The sequence below is a fragment of the Elaeis guineensis genome, chromosome 15 (genome assembly GCF_000442705.2).
Source record: "Elaeis guineensis isolate ETL-2024a chromosome 15, EG11, whole genome shotgun sequence".
NCBI lineage: Eukaryota > Viridiplantae > Streptophyta > Magnoliopsida > Arecales > Arecaceae > Elaeis > Elaeis guineensis.
In genome coordinates this window covers 69,615,218-69,642,054 of record NC_026007.2, presented here as the reverse complement: position 1 = coordinate 69,642,054, position 26,837 = coordinate 69,615,218, and the positions used below count along the sequence as shown (strand labels likewise).

Genomic DNA, 26,837 nt, shown 5'->3' with positions numbered 1-26,837 from the left:
TCAAATTATATAAATTACAAAAGATAAAAGGAAGACCTATATCAATTAGTAGATGAGAGACATGTAGTTATGGAACCATAACCAACCCACTGATGGAATTATGATGTATTAGCTGTAAATATCTTCTTTTGGGAGTTGTATGTGCTAGATTACCAAGTCCTACATGCCGAACTATAGTCAATCCATCCACGACATATTGTTATATCTATTGTGGTGGGAAGGACATTTTTAGTCCCACATCACTTATGAGTCAAAAGGGAGTACAGTTTATATGGATTGAAACTTTCTTTCCTCAGTGAGGCACTTTTTAAATGATAAAATCATAAAGTTTTAAATGATCAAGATCCACTGAAACTTACAAATGGTTATAAATTCAAGCGGACAATATCTCACATATATATATATATATATATATATATATATATATATATATATATATATATATATATATATATATATATATATATATATATATATATATATATATATATGCAGAGTCAACCTAACTATCGGAGCCATTTAATCCCTTGACCACAACAATATCTTTATTGTTCGACAGCTCAAGATGAATCTGATGCAATTCAAAAGTATGTCTCACCGGCCAATCCGCAGCTTGATGGCCTTCCCAATGGACATAGCACAAACCTATAGAGTAAATCTAAAGAATAACAGCCCCAAACATCTTTATTGATTGCCTTCCCAATGGACATAGCACAAATCTATAGAGCAAATCTAAAGAATAACAGCCCCAAACATCCAATAAAGAAGTACATCAAGTTTTAGAAGCATCTTCAGGCTTTGGCATTCAACAAACAATCTTTGCTGAATCTCGTTCAATCCAAATGTCTTTAGCATTCAGAAGTATCGCAGCAACTGAAATTCCTTCCCAAGCTCCATAAAATTCTACTAGGGGAGCAGAGCACTTAGATAAACTAAAACCTGCAGCAAGGACATAATTCCTCTGAAATCACAAATAATAAAGCCAACGCCCGCCCTGTCCTTTTTTTTCTCCTTCATCAAAATCAAGTTGCAAGAAACCTTGCTGCAGGGGACGCTAAGAGACAATAATGGCTGAGGTTAGCGATGGGCCCCAAGGGAGCCACAAGGTCTTGAGAAGTGGATCTTGTTATGGGAGTAAGAGGCAATGAGAATAATTTCAGTAACATATGAAATAGCATGCTGGACAAAAGAAATTGGAAAAGAAGATACTCATTGAAAGAGCAACTTATTCCCTTGAAAACCAAACCATTGTACCAATATAAACAAGCCAAGTGCTAACTGCTAAGCCAACTCTACCTATATTTCCTCCCAATGGGACAGAATAGAATAGGATGGCTATTTTCTTTGTGTTGGGCAATGCACATACAGTAATCCAAACACAAGTTCACTGCCTAAAAAAACAGTGGTCGCAAGTAATCTGTTCCACGGCAACTTTTAAGAACAACTGCCGTTTAGGATTTAATTTGGCATACCAACACCAAGTAAAGTCTGAGCCAACGGATGCTGCAGGTGACAACGCATAATAAATATCCCTGACCAGAAGAGAAGAATGGTGAGAGAAGCCCCAACGAAGCTTATAAGACGATTAGGATGGTAGATGGGGATAGTAGAAATGATCATATGTATCGCATCGACAGAAAAACTGATGCAACAAATTAAGACAAGTTCCAGACTCTTGAAGGAGTCAGAAAGTCTGCAACCTTGAAATTATCTTGCAATTCCACATATAGGGTCGAATAAAATACGGATCAAATCGGATACATAATAGCCAAATATCTATCAACCTGAACCCGACATATTTATTAAAATCAATCAAAAATCTATATCCAAACCTGACCATTTAGTTAAACAAGTAATCTAGCTCAATATATAATAATAGGTTGAAGTTAAATGGGTCAAACGGTTAGATATTGCCATCCCTTCCAAAGAGTTGTGGAAAGCCAAGGATGATTAAGAAGAGATAGTTGAGCCACTACCTACTGCCCGTTGGAAGCCATAGACAAGACGTACTTTCTCCGCTCAATAAAATTAGGTAAAACCAGTCGAATCTGTTTACTAAAGTTTTGGCAAGACGTACTTTCAAACATGCAAATTTACATGTACCTAGAAACGTTCACTGAAGGTATGATTGATCCCTTTTTCTAGGATTGAAAGAAATGGTCTGGAATTGGATTAAATTGCATTTCATTGTTGTCCTCCATGATTCACCATTGATTATTATGATCATCAATTACTTTAAATGATAACTAGTTTCCATTTGAATTTATCTTCTTCTTTTGATAATAAATATGAAAAATAAAAGCATATGCTAGCCATCCTCTATTACTTTATATATCATCATGTGGCGCTATTAAACAAAAAGGAGAAAACCCCTTTAAAATAAAGACGGAAAAAGAAAAAAAAGAAAAGAAAAGCAGAAACGGCAAAACTCAGAGCCCGTCAATCTGCCACCAGATCACCAGCGTCGGCTGCTTCGTTCTGATGCCGATCTCTGCTCTCCCCACGCCTGAAACTGATCGTAACCCATACCTCCCTCCTCCTCCTCCTCCTCTCTCCGTCCGCCTCCCCCTCTTCTCCGCCCCCGCCCTTCTTCGAACTCCCGTCCTCCTCCGCCGGCATCCGGAACCGGCACACGGGGCACGACCCGTGCATCCCCAGCCACTTCTCGATGCACAGCCCATGAAACCTATGCCGGCACGGCATCTCCTTCACCACCACAGCCTCCGCCCCCGCGAGCTCGTCCAGGCACACCGGGCACTCTCCTGCCGCCTCCTCCTCCTTCCCGACCTCCACCATCTTCATCGCCTCGATCGACGCCCTCGACGCCGGCGGCGGACCGCCGCCATCCCTCCCGGAGAGGAGATCGGCCACCAGCTCCGGGTTCCCCTGTAGCACCACCATCCCCTGCGTCAGCGGGTTCACCAGCACGATCCTGTCCGGCGGCTCCGCCGGCCCCCCGTCCCCGGGCGGCGCCGGGCGCATCATGCCGACGATGATCGGGTGGAATCTCCGCCTCCCCCCGCCGCCCGCCACCTCCGTTTCCCTCACACGCTGCTCCGCGTTCACCACCTCGCTCTCCGACTCCGCCGCCGCCGCCATCTCACTTCGACAAAGGGAGCCGAGAGGGAGATATTTTGGAAGTAAGATTAGAGTAGAATCGGAATAGAAATAGAAATGGCGGAGACGGGGGAGTATTGGCGGTTTTAAAGGGGGTGACGATGGAACTCTTTGGAATGATGTGGAAGTTTTTAGACCGCCCATCCCAAGCCTAAGTTTATGCTGTATGGTAATAATTATTGCTATTTCTTTTCTTTTTTTTTTTGATAAAATCAAATTTATTAAATCAATCTAATAAAAAAATACAAAAAATCGGAAGAAATATTTGATCTTATTAATTTTATTTTATCTGGTTAACTGTGTTATCCATGTAAACCGACCTAAGAGCGATGTTGGATTTTTTTTTTGGTAACTTGAAATGGCAACAAAGAAGGCAACGAGCAGGGAAGCAGAGGAAGTGAAAGGTAATAATGTTTGTTTAATTGTAGTGCATGAATAAATAAAATATAAAAAAGAGACAGCAACAGCTATCCCGGCATCTGACTTTTTCTGGGGGCGGAGGAGATATTTATGTCATGCCTGGTTGGGATTGGCATGAGGTGGATGTGGCCAATGGTTTTACCTGCGTCGCTTTCTTTGGGTAAGGAGAGAGATTTTTGAGTTTGGCGGTAGATACCGCACCCTTGTGGTTTTCTTTTCTTTTTTTTTTTTCAAATTTGGATTCGAAAATTAGACCTGAAATTTTATTAAACTGGCTTTGAGTTTAAGTAGATCCATACTTGAAAACTTGAAATCCCACCTTAGTATACACACATAAATGTTTGTATAAACATTCTAACAAAAGCAAATATATAAATATGTACACATATTTTTCATGCTTTATAACTTGTGGTACAGCACAGATTGTTGCCTGGTGCAATGGTTAAGGCTTGGTTAGATAAGTGTAATGGTATGGATATGAGTCCTCGGAAGATTATTTTCTATAAAAAAAATAAAAATTGGATCTATCCCAGATGACCGCTAGCATACACCCAAAAAAAAAAAGGCAGTACATGGGTGTACTATTATGCTATATTGGTCATGGATATAGTTTTTATTAGAGTTGAGTTTAGACTTAGATATAACAAAAGTATTCCAGACTTGGGTATGGAGGTGGTCAACCAGACATCGACCCGCTAACCCCCCATATTTCGAATGCTAGACCCAACCTTATTTTATCCCAGTCTTCTCCTCCCCTTTCTTTTGTATCTTTTTCCTCTTGGAAGAGAAGGATAAGGCAAGCATTCCATTGAATTTCATATCAATAGATGATAAAAGCAAAGCAAGTTCCATGATGTAATTATAACATAAACTCGAATGATATTAGATCAGATGAGGTTATGTGAAGTTACATTAGCTTGCTTTAATTTGTAAGAATTGTTTTGATCCAGAGTAGATGTGGGACAAATTCCTGAACAGGAAGGTGGGTTGGTACCAACTTAAGTTGTTGAAGCTCTGGTCCTTCGATCCAAATCCAACCCAATATTGACCCATCTCTTCATGTTAAAGTCAAGACCACGATCTGTATCTCAGTCTATGCCTATATTCCGACTTGCTCTTCCTCTTATCTCCTATTCATTTTAGATTTCATTTGGAACTCAAATGCAACCACTTAACCTTTTTTTTTTAATCTTCGGCTCTTTCTTTTTTTGATCTTCCGTGGCTTGGACTTCCTTTTTTTCTTTTGTACATATTCTGTAATTATTCTGCTAAATAAAATAGGGTGGCAATTCACTTGCTTCTCTTTTCATCAAAAAAAAAAAAATCCAATCCACTCTTAAAACACATAGAATATTCAGAAACCCAAACTCAATCTGCCCGAACAAAAAAAAAAAAAAAAACAAATCAATTAATCCAAATTATATGTTGAGTTAGGTCAAATCCATCCAATCCAAATTGCATTTCTCGTCCACAATTTTTTTTAATGGAAATGGGAGGCAAAAAACTGCCACCTACGTACGCTATATTGATGTTTTATCCGAAGTCCAGATGACCAGCTCAATCATGCGTCTGAGGTGACTGCATTCGTACTCCTCCTTTCTTCCACGTTTTTGTGCAATTTAGAAACCGTGGGCGGGCGAGCTTGCTTGCCAGTTTTGGGGCCATCAGGATGGCCGGCTAATGAGGGCGAGTTTGCTTGCGAGTTTAGGGCTATCAGGATGGCCGGCTAACGAGGACTGAGGCTACCCACGATACCAACGCCGGATGCTGCCACGTATGCTGTGATATCATCTTGGACAACGAAAAGTGGCTGTCTCATCTCTGCAGTGATATCATTCACTCCGTTTGGGATGGAGACTAATGATTATCCTTGGATACCTTGCCTGGGAGAGACTAGACTTGTACCATTAAAAAAGAAAAATCTACAGCACCATATTGATGGAATAAATTTATATTAAAAAATTACTAAAAAAATTTAATAAAAAATTTTTAATCAAATTTTAAAAATTTATTGAAATTTTAAATAATTTTTTTTTATTTAAAATATAATTTAAAAGTAACTTTTCAAATGAGATGAAATGGCTTAATTACTCTTATAATTATAAATCAATACTACATTATTATAAAGTAATACTATATTATTATAAAATAATATTATATTATAATAAAAATAATACTATATTATTATAAAATAATATCATATTATTATAAAATTATACTATGCTATTATAAAGCAACACTGCATTGTTGTAAAGTAATACTGTAATAAAAAAAAATTATACTATAATAATATAATATTATCTTATTATAAAAAAATACTATACTAATATAATATAATAAAATAATATTATATTATTATAAAAAAATATTATACTAATATATTGTAATACTATCTTATTATAAAAAATACTATACTAATATAATATAATACTATCTTATTGTAAAAGAATACTATACTAATATAATACAATAAAATAATACTGTATTATTATAAAAAAATACTATACTAATATAATGTAATATTATCTTATTGTAAATGAATACTGCACTATGATAATGTAATACTGTAATATTTTAAAGGATATAAAAATAATTTTAGACAAAATAGATAGTTATTTTTAACTTATATTTAGAATGTGTAGCTATTTTTACATAAAACTTATTTAGGGAGCTACTTTTAAGTTAAAAATAGAGTTGGAGATTTATCTCTAGTTGTCTAAAAATTATTCTTTTTGATTATTTTTTTATTTCTATTCATATTTAAATATAAGAAAATTTTTTTTTGATGAATTTAAATAAATTATGAAATTCAATACATATAAAATATATTTTATTTTTTTAAATATGTGTCAAATGAAATACTAAAAAAGTTTACCTGGATAAGTTTTATTATTCACTTAATTTACTCTATAGTTAAACGCAGCACAAATTTGACCTGCCATTTAATTGAATAAACTTAACACTTTATTTGGGAGTTTGGAGAAGAAAAGAAAAGAAAAAATATTGATAAAAAGAGAAAAAAAAATAACGTATATTTTTTCTTCTTAATTAAGAATTTAAAGAAAGAAAAAAAAGTTTTCTTCTTAATCAAAAATTAAAAAAAATTATTATAATCTTTTTTTACTATTATATTTTTTAAAAAAAATTCAATAAGCTCAAAAAAATAACTAAAAAAAGATCTTATCTTTTAATTTTTTTTTATTTTTTTTGTTTTCATTGATTTTTCGACCACAGGAGCCTCGAAAGGTTTAGATGGAAGGTTTGAAATAAATCCTAGAATTAAAATATAATATTAATTTTTTTTATTATTAAAAAAAGTAAGATAAAAATTATAAAGATTTATTAACTTTTATTTTTTTTTTCAAATCTGTTCGATTTGGATGAGAAAAAATTATAGATTTGAGAGGATTTATATTTCTATTGTTTCTCTTCTTTATTTTTTTAATTTTATAAAAAAAATTTAATCATGAGAAAGTATTAATTTTTTTTTATTTTTTTTATTTTTTTTAATTTTTCTCTTTCGATCAAAACATAAAGAAAAAAAAAGTATAATTAATTATGACGCATGGCATTCAACCGCCAGAAAGTAGCTAGGCATGACAAACGGAAAATTAAAATGTTGCCATCAGAGTACAAGCACAGCAAGCAGACCATCCCTGAGGCATTAGCAAGTCCAGTAACAGGCATTTGATATATAGTCGGTGACTAGGTTAGAAGGTGGGTTAAAGGCAAGAAAGAGAGAGTCCTGGCGGTGTAGTAAAGAGAGGTTGAGGCGGTGGTTGACGGTGTCAGCAAGGGGAGAGGGGGACGGAGAGACTTTGTCTCCACTATTCGGATGGAGAAAGAATCTCAAATACAGGAGGAAGCATCCTAATTTTATTAAAAAAAAAAAAATTGTGCATCACAAGTGATGTAGAAAATCCGATAAAAAATATATTATTTTATATGATTGATCTATATAATTATTATTTTTTAATACATATTTAATACTTACTGTTTCATTTTTTTGTTTGAAAATTTTATGTGATAAAAATATTTTTTTTTTTGAAAAAAATTATGACATCCTGTGGCATATTATAACTTTTTACATGCAGGATGTCATAATATCGTCAAAAAAATTATGATATCCTGTAATATATTATGATATCCTATGTCAAATTATGATTTTCTGTATGCAGAATGTTATAATATGGTCCAAGATGTCATAATATGATCCAAGATATTATAATGTGGAAAGGACATTTTTATCACGTATTTAATGCTTACCGTTTTATTTTTTTATTTGAAAATTTTGAATAATAAAAATATCTTTATTCTTTGAAAAAAAATTATGACATTTTATGACGTAATATGAAATAGGATATTATAATTTTTTTCAAAACGTATGGATATTTTCATCATTCAAAATTTTCAAATAAAAATATAAAACTGAAAATATTAAATACACGTTAGAAAATGATGGCTATATAGATCAATCACATAAAATAGTGCATTTCACGTCGGATTTTTTATACTACCCCTAATGCACAAAGAATTTTTCTTAAAAATTGCATCCCACGTCCCACTTCCATCGTCAACTCGTTGCAAATGGTATCACTAAACCCGGCCCATTATATACCTTGAACTCAATGGAGGACCATTAGTGGTTGTTTCTGTTCAGTATTTGGTTTCCTATCTCTTGACTGTTGCATTTCTTTTGATCGTTATGAATGTTTAGCAGCCCCCCTATTTGCTTCTTGAAATGAGGTTGATGGGGGTTAGCTGTTGTTTTTCGAAGAAAAAAATGTGTACTCCAGCGTTAAAGTTGTTCATACCTTCTGCTTTGAAGTTATGTGGCTTGTGGGGAACTCTGATCTTTGTACGTTGACACAACAAATGCCTCCTTCAGAATCATGCAACGATATCTAATAACATTTACTTCTCAATAACATCTGGTTTGTTCTTTTTCCTTTTTACCAAATGTGCACCATTAATTATTCTTTTTTGAGAAAAGTACTAGTGATTATTCATTCTTTATAGTAGCATTAGAGCTAAACCAACCAAACAATGATATGCTGAATAGCTATTCTTGTTATCATTGCTGCGGAGTCTATTCTGTGTCACTTTGTTCCCTCATTGTTTGCTTCCCTTTAATGTTCTCCAGAGCAAGTTGGCTCCTATTTTTCCGACATTATATATGTTTCATGCTTCACCCACTCCATATACTATGAGGGGCCCTTTTATTATATACCATGTTGAACCAAACAATAAAATTATTTAAGTAGTGGAAGCGTAAAGAATTTGCTTGGAGTAGCTTGTGGAAGAGGATGTCCCTACACCAGTGCATAATTTGTAGTCCTTATTCTGTTCATCTACTTGCTCCCTTGGACGAAGGTGCCGGCATATCCAAATCCCATAATAAGGAACTAGATATCTTAGAACACTGCCAATTCAACATTGTATTTGGAATAATAATGAAATATTGTCACCGTTTTTTTTGTCTCTTTATGCTTTTAAATAAAGAAGGTGACAATTATAACTATTGTTATTTGAAAGAAATGGCAGACAAGAGTTGACACTGGCCAAACACTTGCAAGAAGTCAGCATAATTAACACTAAAAACAGAGGCAAAATATTGAAAAAGTTGCCAAAGTCCCCCTGAGTCCATACCTGTCAAAAACTTCCCCAGTATCGCAATTACGTTATTCATCTCAATATTTGAAAGTTTAGTAGTACATCAATGCTCCGTTGCTGCTTTTCAAGATGTGAACCATGGGTGTGCTACGATTAAACACCAAAAACTTACACCTTGCAAAAGGAAAATAGTTATCTTGGTCTATTTTCAGGCTTTTCCTTAGAAAAGAAGGTTTCCTGAAAAATACTCTTTCAAATCTGATCTGTTAGCCACCCAAAACCAAAAACTTTTCTGAGGACAAATTTTCAGGCTAAATGCTGTTTTGCAGTAGGACTAATTTAGGTCCGATCCAATTGAGTTCTTCAAGTCTTTGGTTCCACTGAATCGAACCTGACCTAATCAAACTCAAATGGATTCGATTACGAGCTTAATGGGCTGACCTGAATCAAGACAGGGCCAATATGATAAGGCTCAAAGGGACCCAATGAGTCCAGAACCAGCCTTCATTTTTGAGCTTCCTGTGTTTAGGCTCCAGAAGGGTTTTAGAGCTTAAACCCAAGCCCAAGTCTAGTTTCTTCAATCCTAGTCTAACATCGAAATCTTAGACCCAACCCAAAGCAGACCCTGAAATGGGTCGGATCTAGCTGTAATCAAAAGAGCAACAGCCAATTCTTGGCAGATCTGGTTCACATTGGACATACAAATAACCCAACCCAGCTAATGCTGTTTCTCGAATATGGATCCAAAAATATGTTTTTGATCTGATTAATTTTTTTTAATAATCTGCATTGGAGATGCCAGCAATAGTTCCGGAACCACATCCTGAATGTTCATAGGTGCCCATCCTAAATCTTATGCTTGTCCTATTTAAATGAACCATGTAGAAGTGCTGAATGATTGGAATAGTATGAGAGGTCTACAAAGTAGAGGAAGCAAAGAGTAGTAACTCTATATAACTGATAATTTTCAATCATGGGCACTATTTGTTTTCAAAGCAGCTAAAGAGCAGTTATATAGAGTAGTAACTCTATATAACTTATAGCAGTTTAACAATCAAAAAATCTATTATCCTTAAGATGAAAGCATCCTTTATTTATTTAATTATTTTATTTATTTACTTATTTATTTATTGTGTATTTATTTATTTTGTTTATTTATTGTGCTTGAGAATATTTAAAAATGAAAAAAAAATTTATTTGCATTTCCAATCATCAGAGAGGTGCATGCAGATGCTTGGAAGCAAAAAAAGAAGTGCATACGATTCTCTAATCTTAACCATGTATTTGCTCCTATTAAGTCAAATAAATAACTAAACAACTAAAATCACTCTTATGCCTTCAATATACATTATCTAAGTTTTAAACCATGACAAATTTAACCAAATGAACAAGATAATCCTGCCACATTGTCAATGAAGAAGATGCGAAAAGAATTCATTTTCTTCATTGTTAAGATTTAACAGAGGTTCAAATATTGGTATTACACATTCAACTTTCAGAGGAAAAAGTATCAAAAGTTGCTTGCTGAAAAAAATGAAAAAAATAATAATTAGGACAATTATTGAGATGAACATTATAGTCAATCGTTTGTCAGCTGGGCACAAAGGTCCCAACATAACCGATACTCACGATGAAGAATGTGATGGATTGTGGATAGATGTAAAAGAAGTAGTTGTTCTTCCCACAGGCAAAGTCATAGCATGCACATAGGAAAAGGCATACTGCCATTCCAAGCTCTGGGAGAAGAATCCTGATAAAAAACAATGGCTAAATATAACTCATGTTCAATCATATAAAGAGCCAACAAATTAATCTCAATAGCAAAATATGACTTAATATATTTATCTAATAACTTTGGAATGTTTAAATTGTATCATTTTCCTAAAGTGAGTATATGAAGTCCTTAGAATTTGTTGAGCGATTGGTTACATCACTTAATTACATAGGTATACACGTGTAAATAAAGCTGGAAGTGGGCCAGGCCAGTATAAGGCCTATCGGGCCAAGCTGGATTTGGATCAATCCATGGACTAGGCCCGAGGAAATCCGGCTCAAGGTTGTATTTGAAAATAAAGGCTGGAGTAATTAATTATGGGCCCGGTTCTGCAGATGCTTAGGGGGGCCCAAATATCCCCTGGGCGGGGGTATCTCTCTTCTTTTCCTCCAAGCTAGCTCAATCAGGCTTCAGGCTGAGCTCGAGTTCAGATCTGGTCTGGAACTCTTTTATTTTTTTATTTTTGTGAAAAAAAGAAAAGAAGGTGGAACCTCAGCCCAACCCCAAGCCCAAAAAGTGGGCTGCGACCATAGCAACGGGAACCAGCCCAGCCTAATTCTAGCTCTACATGTCAAGTTGAAATAGAAAATTCACTAGAAGCGCACGAAGCTAACCAAAAAAATATTTTCATTAACTAGTATACATAATTAAATCTGAATGTCAATGCAATGGAAAGATGGTACCCAAACTACCTTTTGGATGATGGTGATCCAGATTTTTTGCCAGGTTCTTTGTCATTACTTGCCTTTACAGCATTTCCTAGTTTCTCAGTCACAACCCATTCATTTACTTTTCCCATGTCCAATAGACCAGTCAGAACTGCTCTTGTGCGATGCATGGACATAACATTCTCAAAGAAGATCCAGAAGGGTAATAGATGGAATGAGCTGCAACCAAAGAGACAAAACTGTAAAGAAGAAAATAAAATATTCAACAGTGGCAAATTTTCTCCAGAGTTCTTCAACATTTTGATAAAAGTTAATTCGAGGTATTGATGTAGTCACAGACCTTGGAGTTCCAACTGAGTTCAGAAGAGTAATTGTTGTGGGGATGTAAACCACTCCCCACGATGAAATGTTGACTTCCGGAACAAAAACTGATGCTGGTATGACCACACAGTAAAATGTGAAGGTAACAATATGGGATATAATCCTCCGAACGACAAAAAAGCTATACATCAAATGTATTTTCCTCCATAGTGATATTTTCTGCAACATTTTGAAAAAGGAAAACAAAAAAAATGAGGCAAAAACACCAAAACATGCACACGCACAGAGTTAAAGAGTACAAATACTAACCTTTGTCCTTCGTATCTCTTCCGCAGTCTTTCTAAATAAATTAGATGGACCACAAGCCCATCGATATTGTTGATTACGATACGCCTTGAATGTACTAGGCAATTCACTTTTAACCTGAAATATTTTTTTTTCCTAAGGATTGCATTTAAAAGGAGATAGATGGAAATTTAATTCAGAAATTTTTACATTATCAAGGCATTATTCTCTTTTGTTTTCTTTTTGAGGGAATATCAAGGTATATTTTCATGCATCACAGATAATCATTTAACTTGGTCCCTGACTAGAATCTGTTATTCAGATTATAGGATAGCAGACATCATTTTTTTCATTACTTTGTGCTACTATCTTAATACGAAGGATTATACTTCCAAAGAAATCACTCAAGAACATCTAGATTCATACCAAATGAACCATTCAGGTTTTCAAGAATTTACAGTGGTTCATAATGCTTGAATTATGTTATCCTTACAAAAATGTTGTATGTGGAATGAAAAGTTGTTTTCATAATTATATTTGCCTTCATTAGAGCAGTTTTCGGATGCTGGACTCATACTAGCCTACTGAAATATAATAATCTTTTTTTTTAAGTAAACAGAAGATAAATTTTTTAAAGGAATACTCTAAAACAAAGTAAATGAATGCAAGATTACAACAAATTGGGCCCATGTGATTATTGCCATCATCCAAGATTGAACTGAGAACCTCTCCCCAACAAGCTGAGATAAGTGCTGTTGATGCCCATGTAACTATAGCCAACTTTACAAAAGAATGTTCAAGTCTAACTACTCTTGTAAGTAAAAAATTCATATCTAATCAGCCGAGAAAATGCAGTGGAATTCTGATTGAACTTATGATGCTAATAGTAAAAGAATAAATGTAATACCAAAAGCTCATAAAAAATGTTGTATGATAAATGATCAGGAGTGGAGACTGCCAGACCTTCACCAAATTGTGGTCAGCCTGTTCTGCTGATTATTTCATTTCACTGGACAGATATGTTTAGGGGTAATAAAGTCAGGGGGTAATGCATGTTTACTGTTAAAAAATAATAATAAGTAGGAATACAACAGAAATAAACAGATATCGTGGAAGTGGTTGAAATTTCATGCAAAGAGTGACATTACATAGAAATCCTATCATTTCCTCAAAGCATGAAATGATGTTTGCTCCAGATCTTTATGGATTAACATCAAAGTCTGTCCAAAATAATATGTCTGATAAATTTAATCAAATGCTCTGTCGAGATTGACCAGGTTTTCAAAGTAATTTATTCAAATCACATAGCATCGTGGTGTGCAGAATTCTGAAAAAGATCAAGCATCCATATACAAAACAATGAAATCAATACCTTGATGTCGCCTGCAAAAATGAATTTCCAACCACAAAGAGTTGCTCGAACTGCTAAATCCATGTCCTCCACTGTTGTTCGATCTTTCCATCCTCCAGCTTCTTCAAGAGCTGATATTCTCCAAACACCAGCAGTTCCTTATATCCAAAAACAAAAAATGGAGAGAATAGCTAGTGTTTCCTGACCATGAAAATCCTCCATTTGGAATCTGTTTATCTAGTTTCATATAATGAATGAAATATTGCAAATTGGCTATAGTCAGCAGCTGACTGCTCCTTCAATTGTTAGAAGCAACCAATCAATACCGTACTCTATCGGATGTAACGTACTGTACCAATACCAAATCGGTACACAATCTTGTATCGTACTGACACTCGATATATCTTGCCATGTCGTACCATACTGCATATTGATATTATAATAAGATGGTACCGATATGAGGTCTGGTACCAAGACGGCAAATATTGGTTAAAAGGTTCTAGGTTTGAACATTAATGGGTGTTTTCAAGTGTTTCATTTAGATAAACCAAATTTGGCAGTGCCCCCATAGTATTCCCAATATATGTGGGTGTGTGTGTGCATGCATGATGCATGTGTGTAAAGAAACATCAGTTTTGCATATGTTATTAGATTGATTATTTTTAAATTCACCTTCTTCATTCAAACCAGTCAATGTATGAAAACTTTAATCTACACTCATCTTAATTAACTAATTGGAAGAGCTTCTTTTTACATTTTAGACCATTTAATATCTCTTTGTTTTCTTATCTTCTACTAGTATTATGCTTGCACCCAATAAAAAATATACATCATAGGCAATTTGAGAATAGGTGTCACTTTTTATGCTATCGTTGAGGTAGGTTTGAGTCAGCAAGCACTGCATATGTTCCTGATGTTGTTATCAAGATTCAAATTTTTATTCATTCTATACATTGTCAAACTCCTGGTGAGTGAATTGGACTTGGAGAATACCATGTACTCTAATTTCATTAGAAGAAACTACTTTTCAAGCATGGTGACGATTAGATGTCCAAAGAGATCCAACTAAGTTTTCCACTCATAAATGAAAGCTTATTTATTCTCTATCACACAATTTGAATTCATAGATCTAATTAATCAATAATCACAATAAATTATAGGAAAATTTTTATTTGGGTATAGATGTGAGATGCATGCCACAGATTCTCCATTGCTACAATATAGTAGTACATTACAGGCATTTCAAATAAGAAATTTTAGGAAATCCAGATGATTGCTTACCATTGAAACCAAAGAAGCCGTACATGGTTGAACCAGATTCTTGTTCAACTTTAAAATGGTAATCCATTGACATCTCTTGTATCCTTGTCATCATACATTCATTGGCATTCACTACAAGATCAAAAACTCATCTCAAAGAAAAAAAAAAGGCAACAGTAGAATCTCAAATTCTAGTTCCATGAAATGAACTCCAGAAAAAAATGTAAAATATTTAATTTATTCATCTGTAACTCGAAGAAGAAAGCCTTATCCGATGAGTATGAGCCCAGTTTAAAGTTTCACCTTGAAAATTTGAATAACCAACCCCTTACAACTTTATGTGAATGGTCAATAAACTGGAAAGCTACAACTTTGTGTTCTTTACTTTCTTCCTTGTATTCCTCTATGAGGTTACTCATTATCTTAATGAATGCTTATTAGGGACTTTGTGTCTGATCCTTCCTCAAAAAAAAAAAAATCGTAGTCGAAAAGTTGTTCCACAATATTCTGCATGCATCACGTAGACCTTATAAACATGTGAAATGGCAGCATTGACAGAAAAATTAAAGATAGAAAATGGAAAGAGAATATAGATGAAAGGAAATATAGAACCCTTGCAAATTTTTAAGAACAAGCTATATCTAGCCCTAGAGAATGACATTATATTGATTCCTTGCAAACTGAAAAACGTGAACCACCAATGGGAAGGCTTCAGCAACATTTTCAGCATAACTCTAGAAGAGGCATTGTCAGACACATGCATTACTGATTACTGCTAACATTAACAATTTTGAAATTATTATTAATTCAACAAGTGACATAACAAGTTATAATTCATTGTTGCAACGAAATTGGAACAGAAAGTTGATAGACTAATCCAATATATAAGTTTGCATTTATCATGGAGTGCACTTGGTTTGTATATCTAATTTAATGTTTCAACAAAAATTAAAAATTCATCAAATGTTCTTGTAGTACCGGACAATTTACTTCTGCACAAGGTTTTAAATCCCGTGAGATGAGGCAATCCCAATTTTTCCATGAAACAGGATGTGCCATCGTCCGTTCCGTTTCGACACTTGGGACAAAGGATGTCTCAAGATATCCAGACCAGGATGCTAGGATGCTAGCAGAACGGCCCTATTCTAACATATGCGATGGTATCCCATCCCGATGTCCCGTGGGACATCCTATTGGGACCTAAATTCTTGCTTCTACAAGCTTACAAATTTGTTGCTCCAATAAATAATGAGAAAAAAAATAAGTCGAGCATAACCATCCTCTCACCAAATTTCCATCGAACTTGTACCAAAGCTACTTGTGAATTGTGGATGAGAAAAGGAATACTTCGCAATAAAAAATCAGCTTCAGGTTGAAAATCTGCATCGAATATAGCAACATAATCACAGTTATGTACATAGTCGCGCTTCAATCCTTCCTTTAGAGCACCTGCTTTATATCCATGTCGATTGTCCCTTATCTCATATTTAATGTTAATCCCTTTGCTTTCCCATTTCTTGCATTCTTGCTCCACCAACTCCTGTTGTTTAAAAATAGAAGACAAAAAATTTAGACAGCAATGAAAACCCGTAAGGGTACCAACAAAAGGAAAATCCACACCATAACATTTGTTTGTTTGTGCATGTGAGAGAGAGAGAGAGAGAGAGAGAGAGAGATTTAAATAATTTAATGAGATAAAAACTGCTGCCGCTTAGATTTCACATGAAAATCACATTAGTGAACTAAGTAAAAACTAACAATCAATATTTTTTTTGTTTCTTTACCAAGTAAGTGAGTCATACATATGAATCCAATATTGCAAATTATGAGTCATAAATCATAGGAGAGCTGGAATTTAGTTTTGGTTAGGTTGGAGCTTGTCAAGATCAGAACTGTCAAATGAAGTGAAAGTGAGCAACTTAAGGTTGGCTGGATCTCAACTAGAAAAAAACTTGAATAAAAAGCGTCATTCAAAGCTAAACAAATCAAGTTTGAATGAGTAAAACAAGCTTGAAGTTAAATTCAAACCAAGCTTGATCAGACACAAGCTTGATCAAGCTCAGCTGAATGGCATCCCTAGTCTAGAACCATACCACAATAAAGAATTTGGAACTCCAAACTCTTTGCAACCAAAGCATGACTTGTTTACTATGTTTAAGATCGAGAAGGAATAAACCAAACTGTTCAAACAAATGAAGTCACCTTTGAGTTTGCTTTGGGCAAGTTTGACTTAGCTCCAGTGAGGTTTGAATCAAGTTTTATCGATTTTAACTATCAAGAAGCAGGCTGCATATCTCAAACAACAACTTGTACGAGATTCCTAATTAGTATACACGCTAGTGCATGTGATATTTTGATTTTAACCTATGGACAATCAAGATTAGACACTAGATGGTTAGCATCTATCTTGATCATGATAAGCTTGTAAGTTTATAGATACTCTCCTTTTTTTACTAAATTACATACACAAGCACATACCTTAGCACTGGCAGGTATACTTTATTTGTCAGCTAATTACGTGCCATTAACAAAATAAGCAAATTTTTTCATGAAAAATAGCAGCATATTTATGATAAACTAAGAGGCAAATTTTCGATGATGTGCTTATATAATTATTGATGCACCCTTTGTTCCTTTCTTTTCTTTTTCTTTTTTTTCAACAGATTGTCTAGGCATGCTAAAAAGAGAGAGAAATAAAGTATGTGCATTAGAAATGACATGAGTATCCTTATCATAAGCAAGGGGCAACCATGAAACATAAAGAAAGAGGCAAGGTTCACCGTGCCGGTATCAGGGCTCGGACCAGTCGACTGGCAGTGCAGTTACCATTTCATGCTGGGCCTGAACCGACACAACAGAGAGTGGGGGAGAGGGAGAATCGCAGAGAGGAAAAGAGAGAGAGTGGGGAAGAGGGAGAACCGAAGAGAGGAAAAGAGAGAGAGCGGGGGGAAGAGGAGGGAATGAGAGGAAGAGGGTGGGGAGGTTGGTGGTGGCCACCGGAGGGCTGCAAAGGCCTCTAGATGATCGAAGTAGAGGAGTGGGGGAGATGGAGAACTGGATAGAGGAAGAGAGAGAGAGAGACTACCAGTAGCCATCAGAGGGCCGCGGAGGCCATCAGATGATCTCCCCCTCTTTCGGACTGAAACAGGGGTGATTCGCCCCTATTTCGATCGTGTTTTATTTTTTTGCTGACTCACAAATAGTTGGCAACCCTATGAGTCGGCAAAAAAAAAAAAAAAAAAAAAGACCGAAACAGAGGCAAATCTCCCCTATTTCAATTTGGAAGAGGGGGAGGTCATCCAAGGGCTTCCAAGGCCCTCTAGTGGCCATCATCGGCCTCTTCCTCCCCCCCCCCCCCCCCCCTCTTCCTCTCTTTGATTCTCCCTCTGCCATGCTCCTTTAGTCATCCAAGGATCTCTAACGGCCTCTCCAGCCTTTCCCTCTCCTTCCATCCCCACCTCTCTCTTTTCCTCCATTTCCTTCTAGCTCCCCTCCTCCTTGCCAGTGTCTTGTTTGGAATGCTGGAACCCTCTCAGTCCGGTGCCAATACGATTCAGCACACCCCAAACTAGGCAATTCCATCCATTTTGGCGAGCCAAAGAGGCATGACTTCCCAACTAAGTGGAGTTGGAAACTCTGGGGGCACTCAACCATGATCTTTTTATAGCAATATAGCTAGGTTAGTTTCTAAGCGTTTCATATTGCACTTTTTCAGATGGAGGCCGGTTGTAATAGTATACTGATAGAAGTATATATGTCGTATCCATATTCTGAGAATGTAACTTAGGAACAAAGACAGACTTGAAGCTGGTATATCTGAAGCCGGTGTATGTAACTAAATAATATTGATGCAGTTATCATCATGGGACCAGCCTTTTGGATGTTGTATCAGGTCAATGCCCAGCTTAAAGATAGGCAATCCTGTCGAGATTAAGGGAACACCCAGCCAATTGACAGCCTTAACACTGACCCATTGCTCAGGCCATCAAACGTTTTCACAATTTAGCATCATGAAAGCAGAGTATTATGCCCATGTTACCATCTTTTTCTAAAAGATGCCCTTCAATATATTAAGTCCAGTGGGTGGTCTCAACCCAGGAAAAGGACATCTCCACCCACGCCTTAGAGATCCAGAATTCAAGTATTACATATCATGTGATAGTGCGTCATGCACCAAAAAGCTCATATAGTAAAGAAAAGAACTGAAATTAACTACTTGGGTTCATAAAAATTACAAATTACCTTAATTTCGGGGTCGGTCGAATCGTCGAGAACCTGGACTATGATTCGATCGGATGGCCACGAAAGCCCGCATACTGCTCCAATAGAGAGCTTATACACCTGGAAAAAAAAAACAATGCATGAATTCCCCAACACAAAGAATAAGCAGAGAAGGGAAAGAAAGAAGAGAAATTTTTGGCCGACCTGCCTCTCATTGAACATGGGAATTTGTACAAGCACCATGGGATAAGCCAGGCTGCCCATCTCCAAGTCCTGCCCCATGGGCACCCACTTGTACCGCCTCTCCGGCCGCCACCGGAATACTTTGGCGAAGAGGCTGGCGGTGCCCATCGACAACTTCTCCGTGATCAGCATCACCGACATGATCAAGCACAGCACCTCGGCGAGCTTCAGCACCGGCGCCACCGCATTGGCTCTTATCTGCACCCATATCACCCAAATCTGGTGCCAGGAAAAGCTCGGCGACGTCTCCAAAGAAGAGTACAGCGAGGCGAGGAAGCCGAAACCTTGAGAAATCCATGCAGAGAGGGGAGAATGATATGCATTGACGTCTACAAATGCTAAACCATGAGAGCAGAGGATTTAAAGGGAGAGGAGGAAATAGAAGCAAGATATCAAGCAGGGGGTACCAGCTGCTGACGGCATTCGAGGGGGTGCCATCCCTTCCATGAGCTTGACCTGTTGGATTTCCACCTACTTCGTCTCTCCCTTGCTTGCCTTTTTTGTTGTATATTTATAATATATCTGAAGGCCAAAGGGATTTGGATATGAAACTGAGGTCCCTGTGGCTCCTCCGTTTACTCGCTGGGACCGGAGGACGGGGTGACAGCTAAGTCCCCTAACACCAAGGGGCACCATCATCTATCATCTAGTGGAAAAAGGTCCACAAGTGCACATATGGCCAGGGTCAATGTCTCCCAAGGGTCCTCTGAAAGAGAAATTATTGCATTGGTCTGTACATGCAGCCAATCAGGATTGCTGATTTTGATGGTGATGCATCGCGATAAATGCTTGATGAATAAGATTTAAATGAATCAACAGTTATTATTGGCGATCACATAGTACACACAGTGTAGACAATAATTTTTTTATTTTAAAACTCAATTGCTAAAGATAAAAATAAGAGAAAAAAAAATAAAACTTTCTTAAAAAGAGTTGGGGCCTACATGTGTTCTTGTGACCATAAATAAATATTAAAAATATGGTCTCAAAATTGAGATATCCCACTGAATACCTCAATAATATTCCACTCCAAGCATCAGGACAAAATTGTTCTGTCATTATCTAGTATTCTGATTAAGATATTTTGGAGCATCTCTTGTCTCAAATATTTAGATGGGACAAAATGTTAGCACATCCCGTTCAATGATATAATCATGATAATCTTATCATAAGATTTAAAAAAATTGATAGATAGATGGGTTGTCAAGACTGATATAGTATTAACATTAGTTTCACTAGGAAAGATTTATAGGACCACAGCAGAAACTAATATCTTGTGTGGTCTCTGTGTTTCCTGCCCCTAGAGCACCCCTCATTAGATGAGAAGATTAAGGAGTCCGAACGCTTGGTTGTATGCCTTGCATTTCTGGTACTTATCATGCCACGTGACATCCATGTGGACAGTTTGAGGAGGGCCACTGCACAGAGACAGATACAATCGAAAAGGATATTGAATATGCCAAGCCCCACATTAATTCTTACCAACTTTATTCATTCGGCCTATCGTCCACTCTGCACCACGTTCATGCCTGTTCACATTAATGAGTGGGTGTAACGCCAGTGCCTCTTTTTCTTTGGTGTTGTCATGGCAAGGGACCCATCACTTTAAGTGACACCAGTATCTTCAATCCCTTTTATAGTCAAATCTGTTTTTCTTGGTCAAATGAGAATATCAATAAGTTAATGATTTTGCAAAGATGTTTTTTTATAATATTATATTATAAAAATATTTAAAATATTATATATAATTATTTTTATATATTTTATTATTTTTTAAAAAAAATAATATTTTTTATTATTTTTTTCCTCCCCTGTGTCCCTCTATTCGTGGGTTCTCTGTGCCCCTCCCCACCGCTCCTCAAGGCCCCCCCGCCCACTCCTCCATCTCTCTTTTTGTCGACAGCTTCTTCACACCCCCCATCCCGACACCTACAGCTTCTCCCACTCTCGATCTCTCCCTCCCCCTCCCCCAATCTTGGGGTTCCCTCCCCCTTCTCCTGACATCCACAACTCTTCCATCCTCGATCCCCTACATAACCCCCTCCAACCCTATGCGGCTTCTCAATGCCAACACCCCCCGCCCCCTCAAAAGCACGGTGGCTCCTCTGCCTTTGGTAACGAAGAAGATCATTTTCGAGAATTTATTTAAGGAACTGTAATCAGTTTTAATATTGAAATAATCATAATCCTTGAAATATTTACTGCATCAGCCATACACATTAGCACTTCAACTATTTAAAATCTAAATGATCTATATTTAATCCAACGATCAGAAATAGATAAAAAAATAAAAGAACTAAAATATCCTTCGAAACACTATAAGAAAATCATAAGTTAATCAATGGAATTCATCTGAGAAGAAACCGATCCAAAAGGCCAATTTAAAGATGACCAAATAGATTTTGTCGTCAGATGATTGTGGAAGTATTCATTTCATTAGCCATGAATGACAAACTCAATGTCTAAATCAAAGTTATTAAACCCGACCCAGGCCTTGACCCGAATAAGGCACCGGGTTAGTGGGTCAGCGGTTGAACCGGTGGGTCAACGGTTGAACCGGCGGGTCAATGCACAAATCATAAAATCTAAAATTTAATGACCTGTTTATATCCAGAAATACAATAATAGTCCTGATAATATATATTCCAATGCTACAAGTATCAAAATATAAATGAAACAAAACTGTAATCCTATAAATACAAATAATTAGACTAAAATATTGATAAATATAAAGATTTAATGGCATAAAGTTATAAATACATAATAACTAGTAGTTTAAAACATAACCATCCACATCTGCTAGCAAAATGAAAAGTTTTAACAAACAAGTACATAATAATGTACGACATTTCACTTCAATATCTTTTAAAAAAAAGTTAAAAGTGATAAACAAGTACACAACATAAAAATTCAAGCTAATGAACTGAAATTTATGTCAATATTTGCAAAAACATCTTCTTGAGTTGCAATGTTCTCATCTCCTCCATCTTCTCTCCTATTCGCATCATTTCCATCATTTTCACCATCATCACCATCCAAATCTTCCAAGTTCAATATATCTACAAAATCATAAATTTAACAAAAAGTTAAAAAGAAAAATCATTTATAATAAAATTGTGATGATATTTTATTCATAAACTATATAATAAAATAATTCGCTCACCATTATTATTATTTTCTTGAATAGAACATGATGCCAATTCATGGTGAAAAGTTTTTAATTCCTCACTAGTTAACTCTGATGGCTCATCAACTAATATCCACGCATCATTATCACCAAACAATTCAAAGTCAATAGGATCATAGTTGCGACCCTTGAAATAAAATCTGTATTTAATATTTGTTAGTTTGAAAATTAAATAACAAGAAATAAATACAAGCAATTGGATATCATTCATAATAAAATTACCTTTGTTGTAGTCTCAAATTATAGTGCACGAATACTAGATCATTAAGCCTTTGATGCTCTAACCTATTTCTCTTTTTAGAATGAATATGTTCGAAGATGCTCCAATTTCTCTCGCACCCGGACGCATTACAAGTTTGGCTTAAAACACGAATAGCTAACTTTTGCAAATTATGTGCACAACTTCCATAGGTGACCCACCATTCATCTAGATACAAAATATTGTATTTGTTAAAATAGAATGTAATTGAAAAAACTTTATATCAATGAAACTAATGAAAGCATAAGAATATAACTAAGGAACAAGCTTACCTAGAGCCAAGCGACTTCGATCATTTATAGCCGATGAGCATCCAAAGTCATTTTCTGTATTTCTAAATAACCTCATCTCATTAGTTAAGTTCCCCTGCAAGGTTGGATTACCAAATGAATATCTCTCTATGACATCTAAGAGTCCAGAAACACTACGAGGATATTTATCCATAAGTTCTAAGTCATATTGAAAACAGGGATTCAACCAAAATCCAGCTGCATGAAGATTTTGGTGTAATTGCAAATCCCACCGAGAATCAACTATTCTCAAATAAGGTTCAACTACAATCTTTCTCCTTCTAAATCTCTTGATCATTTCATCTCTAGCTTGATGCATAGCATGATATAAGTAACCCATTGAAGGTCTATCATCACTGTCAACAATCCTCAAAACTCGAATTAAAGGCTCTATTAGTTTAACAATAGTTGCACATTCATTCCAAAAAAGAGAATTAAGCACGTCATCGGTGAGCTTTTTTCCTTTACTATCCTTAGCATAAGCTGAAGTTGTCCACTCTTTAGAAGTCACCATTGCTCTTAATGCATATTTGTGGCCCAATATGCTTTGTAAAGCAATAAAATTGGTAGCAAAACGTGTAGGTGCCGGACGAATTATCTCCTTTCCATCAGTAAATTTTCTCATCAAATATAAAGGATAACAATGATTATAAATATATTTTATGATACCTGCAGCATGGGCTACGGTGTTCTTCACTGAAACTAACTTGCCAATGTCTTGCATGATGAGATTAAGACAATAAGCAGCACAAGGTGACCAAAAAAGTGTAGAAAAGTCTTGCTCTAACTTTTTACCGGCAGCAACATAGTTTGCAGCATTATCAGTCACTACATGAACCACATTTTCAAAACCAACGGACATGACAATTTCTTTGAACAACTTGTACAACATATCAGCTGTCTTTGAGGTATCTGAAGCATCCACGCTTTTCAAAAATACGATCCCTCTAGGATAATAAACTAAAAAATTAATCAAAGTTCTCCTACACTGATCTGTCCATCCATCAGCCATGATTGTGCATCCTGTTTTCTTCCATATGGCACGAAAGCTTTCAATATACTTTTTTACCTCATCAACATTCTTGGTTAACAAATAACCACGAACAGAATAAAAATTTGGAGCTTTGTAACCAGGCCCCATACTAGCTATGGCATCTATCATGCACTGATAATACTTAGAGTTGACAGCATTAAATGGCATGCATGCATCTATCATCCATTTTGCCACTGCAAGATCACACATTTCAACTGCTTCTTTATTTTGCAACAAGCTTTTTATAGTTGGTTGAGTATCAGGAGTTATTCTTGGCATGAAATAATTTTCAATTGTTCCTAGTTGTTTTCCTTTTCCACCTTCTATATTTTTACCTCTTGTATTACCCGTAGACTTGTTTGATGAGGGAGGAATTTTTTGTATGTCATCATCTTCATCTAATTGCCTATAATATACTTGTTCCTCATGTTCCTTATGCCTTGCACTAAAGGGATTATAATCTTCACCCATTTCCTTTGTTCTTTTCTTCTTCTCACTAATAGCTTGAATATTTTGTATCATTTGAAGGCGAATATCCACCGGCACCTTGCGACATGGTTCTACTTCTCCTTTTACTCCTGCAAAATGTTGTTTGAAGCGATTGATCCCACCATCAGCAAATGACTTTCCACAATACAAGCATGCCAACTTCATCCTTTTGGTATTACCACTAAGTTCAGGAGCTTCTCTATAATGATTCCATGCAGGATCACTTTTACCTCTAACCCCAGGTATTTGAGTGGATGAAGTATTACTTGAATCATCCATGGATGGCATACTTCCCTCAACAGAGGCCATTTTGATAATCTGCAAAGAAAATTAAATTAAGCTATAATTTATAAGTAGAAGATAAAATAAATAAATAACAAGATCAAGTCATCGACATCTTCTTTCATTTCTATCCAAAATTTTTTTTTCCCCATGATCCTATAGAGTCAAACTCACGGTGATCACAGATTACAGAAATTAAAAAAATAATATTTAATATTTACTGTATCAATCAGCATAGCATCATTAAAAAAAAAATTCATGTTCACGGGTGTTTACTGTACTGTGGTGTCTAGTGTTACTGTGACACTGCAGTCAGTCACACAGTATTTAAAAAAAAAAAAAAAATTCGTCGTGTCAGCAGACAATCACATACTCACACTGTCACAGTATTTAAAAAAAAAAAATTTTTTTCGCCATGTCCGCGGCTGTATGAGGAGGAGGAGGAGGAGGAGGTGGTGGAAGGGGGAGGAAGGCGGACGGCCATATGGAGGAGGAGGAGGAGGATGATGCGAAGGGGGGAGGGAGCCGAGCGGAGGAGGCAGAGGGAGGAGCGTACGGAGGAGGAGGATGAGGCAGAGGGGGGAGGGAACGGAGCGGAGGAGGAGGTCGAGGGGGGAGGGGGTCGAGCGTACGGAGGAGGAGAAAGAGGCGGCGGAGGGGGGAGGGAGCCGAGGGAGGAGGAGGCAGAGGGGGAAGGGGGCAGAGGGGGGAGGGAGTCGAGCGTACGGAGGAGGAGGAGATGGCAGAGGGGGGAAGGAGCCGACAGAGGAGGAGGCAGAGGGGGGAGGGGGTCGAACGGAGGAAGAGGAGGCGGACGGCGGATTCCCGGACGGCGGAGGAGGAGGAGGCGGAGGGGGAAGGCGGCCGAGTAGAGAAGAAAGAGGCAGAGGGAGGTCCGGAGGGGAGGGGGCGAGCAGAGGAGGGCGGTCGTGGTTGGAGCCTTGGAGGAAGCGGACGGAGGCGGAGGGGGGAGGGAACGGAGCGGAGGAGGAGGCCAAGGGGGGAGGGGGTCGAGCGCACGGAGGACGAGAAGGAGGCGGCGGAGGGGGGAGGGAGCCGAGGGAGGAGGAGGCAGAGGGGGAAGGGGGCAGAGGGGGGAGGGAGTCGAGCGTACAGAGGAGGAGGAGATGGCGGAGGGGGGAAGGAGCCGACGGAGGAGGAGGCAGAGGGGGGAGGGGGTCGAGCACTCGAGCGGAGGAAGAGGAGGCGGACGGCGGATTCCCGGACGGCGGAGGAGGAGGAGGCAAAGCCGCAGAGGGGGAAGGCGGCCGAGCGGAGAAGAAAGAGGCAGAGGGAGGTCCGGAGGGGAGGGGGCGAGCAGAGGAGGGCGATCGCGGTTGGAGCCTTGGAGGAAGCGGACGGAGGCCGGAGGGGCTGATTCTGGATCCTATTCACTGCCGGACTCCGGAGATTTGGAAAAAAAAAAGTTAGATAACACTAACAGATTACTCACCGGAGACGGAGAAGACTCGGTTCTCCTCCTTTGCTGCCGCTGCTGATTTCGTCGCCGAGGGAAGATGGGCTAAGGCTGGGGTTTGAGCTCAGGAACAAAGACAGATGAAGCCACGAAGGGACGACGGGAAGTCGAACTGTCGATCTCGAAGATCAGAAGATTTTAATTTTTAATTTTACGGCTCAATCGGGTTAAATCAGGTCAGACGGTTCACGGTTCAACCGGCCGGTTCATGCGGTTTTAATCGGATTTTAAGCATAAACGGTTTAATTAGATAACCGGTCCGGTCTTCTGACCGGGTCACCGGATTTTCGGTCCGATCGATCGGGCCGGGCCGGATTTAATAACACTGGTCTAAATAGGCATTGGAAGCATAAAGCTGTGCGGTTGAGCAGCGAAAAAAAACTACTTGGTTCAACATACGTGCTTGAGAAGGAGATTTTATCAACAAGTTGAAATAAAAATTTATTCTTTTCGTTCTGAATTTTTTTCCTCCAGGAGGAGATGCAAGCAAATAGATAAATAAAAAATCTTTCCAAGTCTACTATGGAAACCCTGTATCGGATGATCT

The 26,837-nt window shown here is 37.3% G+C and overlaps 3 protein-coding genes across 6 annotated transcripts; all 3 read right to left on the bottom strand.

Moving 5' to 3' along the window:
- Positions 1 to 2,289: 2,289 nt before the first annotated feature.
- Positions 2,290 to 3,227, bottom strand: LOC105058549 (E3 ubiquitin-protein ligase MPSR1). Its single transcript, XM_010941503.4, has one exon. The coding sequence runs from the start codon at positions 3,097 to 3,099 to the stop codon at positions 2,440 to 2,442; it is 660 nt and encodes a 219-aa protein (XP_010939805.4). The 5' UTR covers positions 3,100 to 3,227; the 3' UTR covers positions 2,290 to 2,439.
- Positions 3,228 to 10,570: 7,343 nt separating this feature from the next.
- LOC105058548 (glucomannan 4-beta-mannosyltransferase 1) lies at positions 10,571 to 19,868 on the bottom strand. Of its 4 annotated transcripts, XM_073249305.1 has the most exons (11): positions 19,681 to 19,868; positions 19,235 to 19,602; positions 19,052 to 19,150; positions 16,097 to 16,349; positions 14,831 to 14,941; positions 13,571 to 13,707; positions 12,223 to 12,336; positions 11,933 to 12,132; positions 11,617 to 11,811; positions 10,780 to 10,900; positions 10,571 to 10,674 (listed from the first exon to the last, which is right to left on the bottom strand). In XM_073249305.1, exons 1-11 carry the CDS (start codon positions 19,718 to 19,720, stop codon positions 10,639 to 10,641), a joined length of 1,674 nt encoding a protein of 557 aa, XP_073105406.1. In that variant the 5' UTR covers positions 19,721 to 19,868; the 3' UTR covers positions 10,571 to 10,638. The 4 variants fall into 4 exon arrangements, with proteins under 4 accessions (XP_073105406.1, XP_073105405.1, XP_073105407.1 ...); XM_073249304.1 differs by having other exon boundaries at positions 10,571 to 10,900; XM_073249306.1 differs by having other exon boundaries at positions 10,571 to 10,900; positions 19,235 to 19,557; positions 19,681 to 19,860.
- A 2,315-nt stretch (positions 19,869 to 22,183) lies between these two features.
- Positions 22,184 to 23,634, bottom strand: LOC140853994 (uncharacterized). Its single transcript, XM_073249114.1, has 4 exons — positions 22,992 to 23,634; positions 22,683 to 22,887; positions 22,437 to 22,600; positions 22,184 to 22,332 (listed from the first exon to the last, which is right to left on the bottom strand). The coding sequence occupies exons 1-4, from the start codon at positions 23,632 to 23,634 to the stop codon at positions 22,184 to 22,186; spliced, it is 1,161 nt and encodes a 386-aa protein (XP_073105215.1).
- Between the last annotated feature and the right edge of the window lie 3,203 nt (positions 23,635 to 26,837).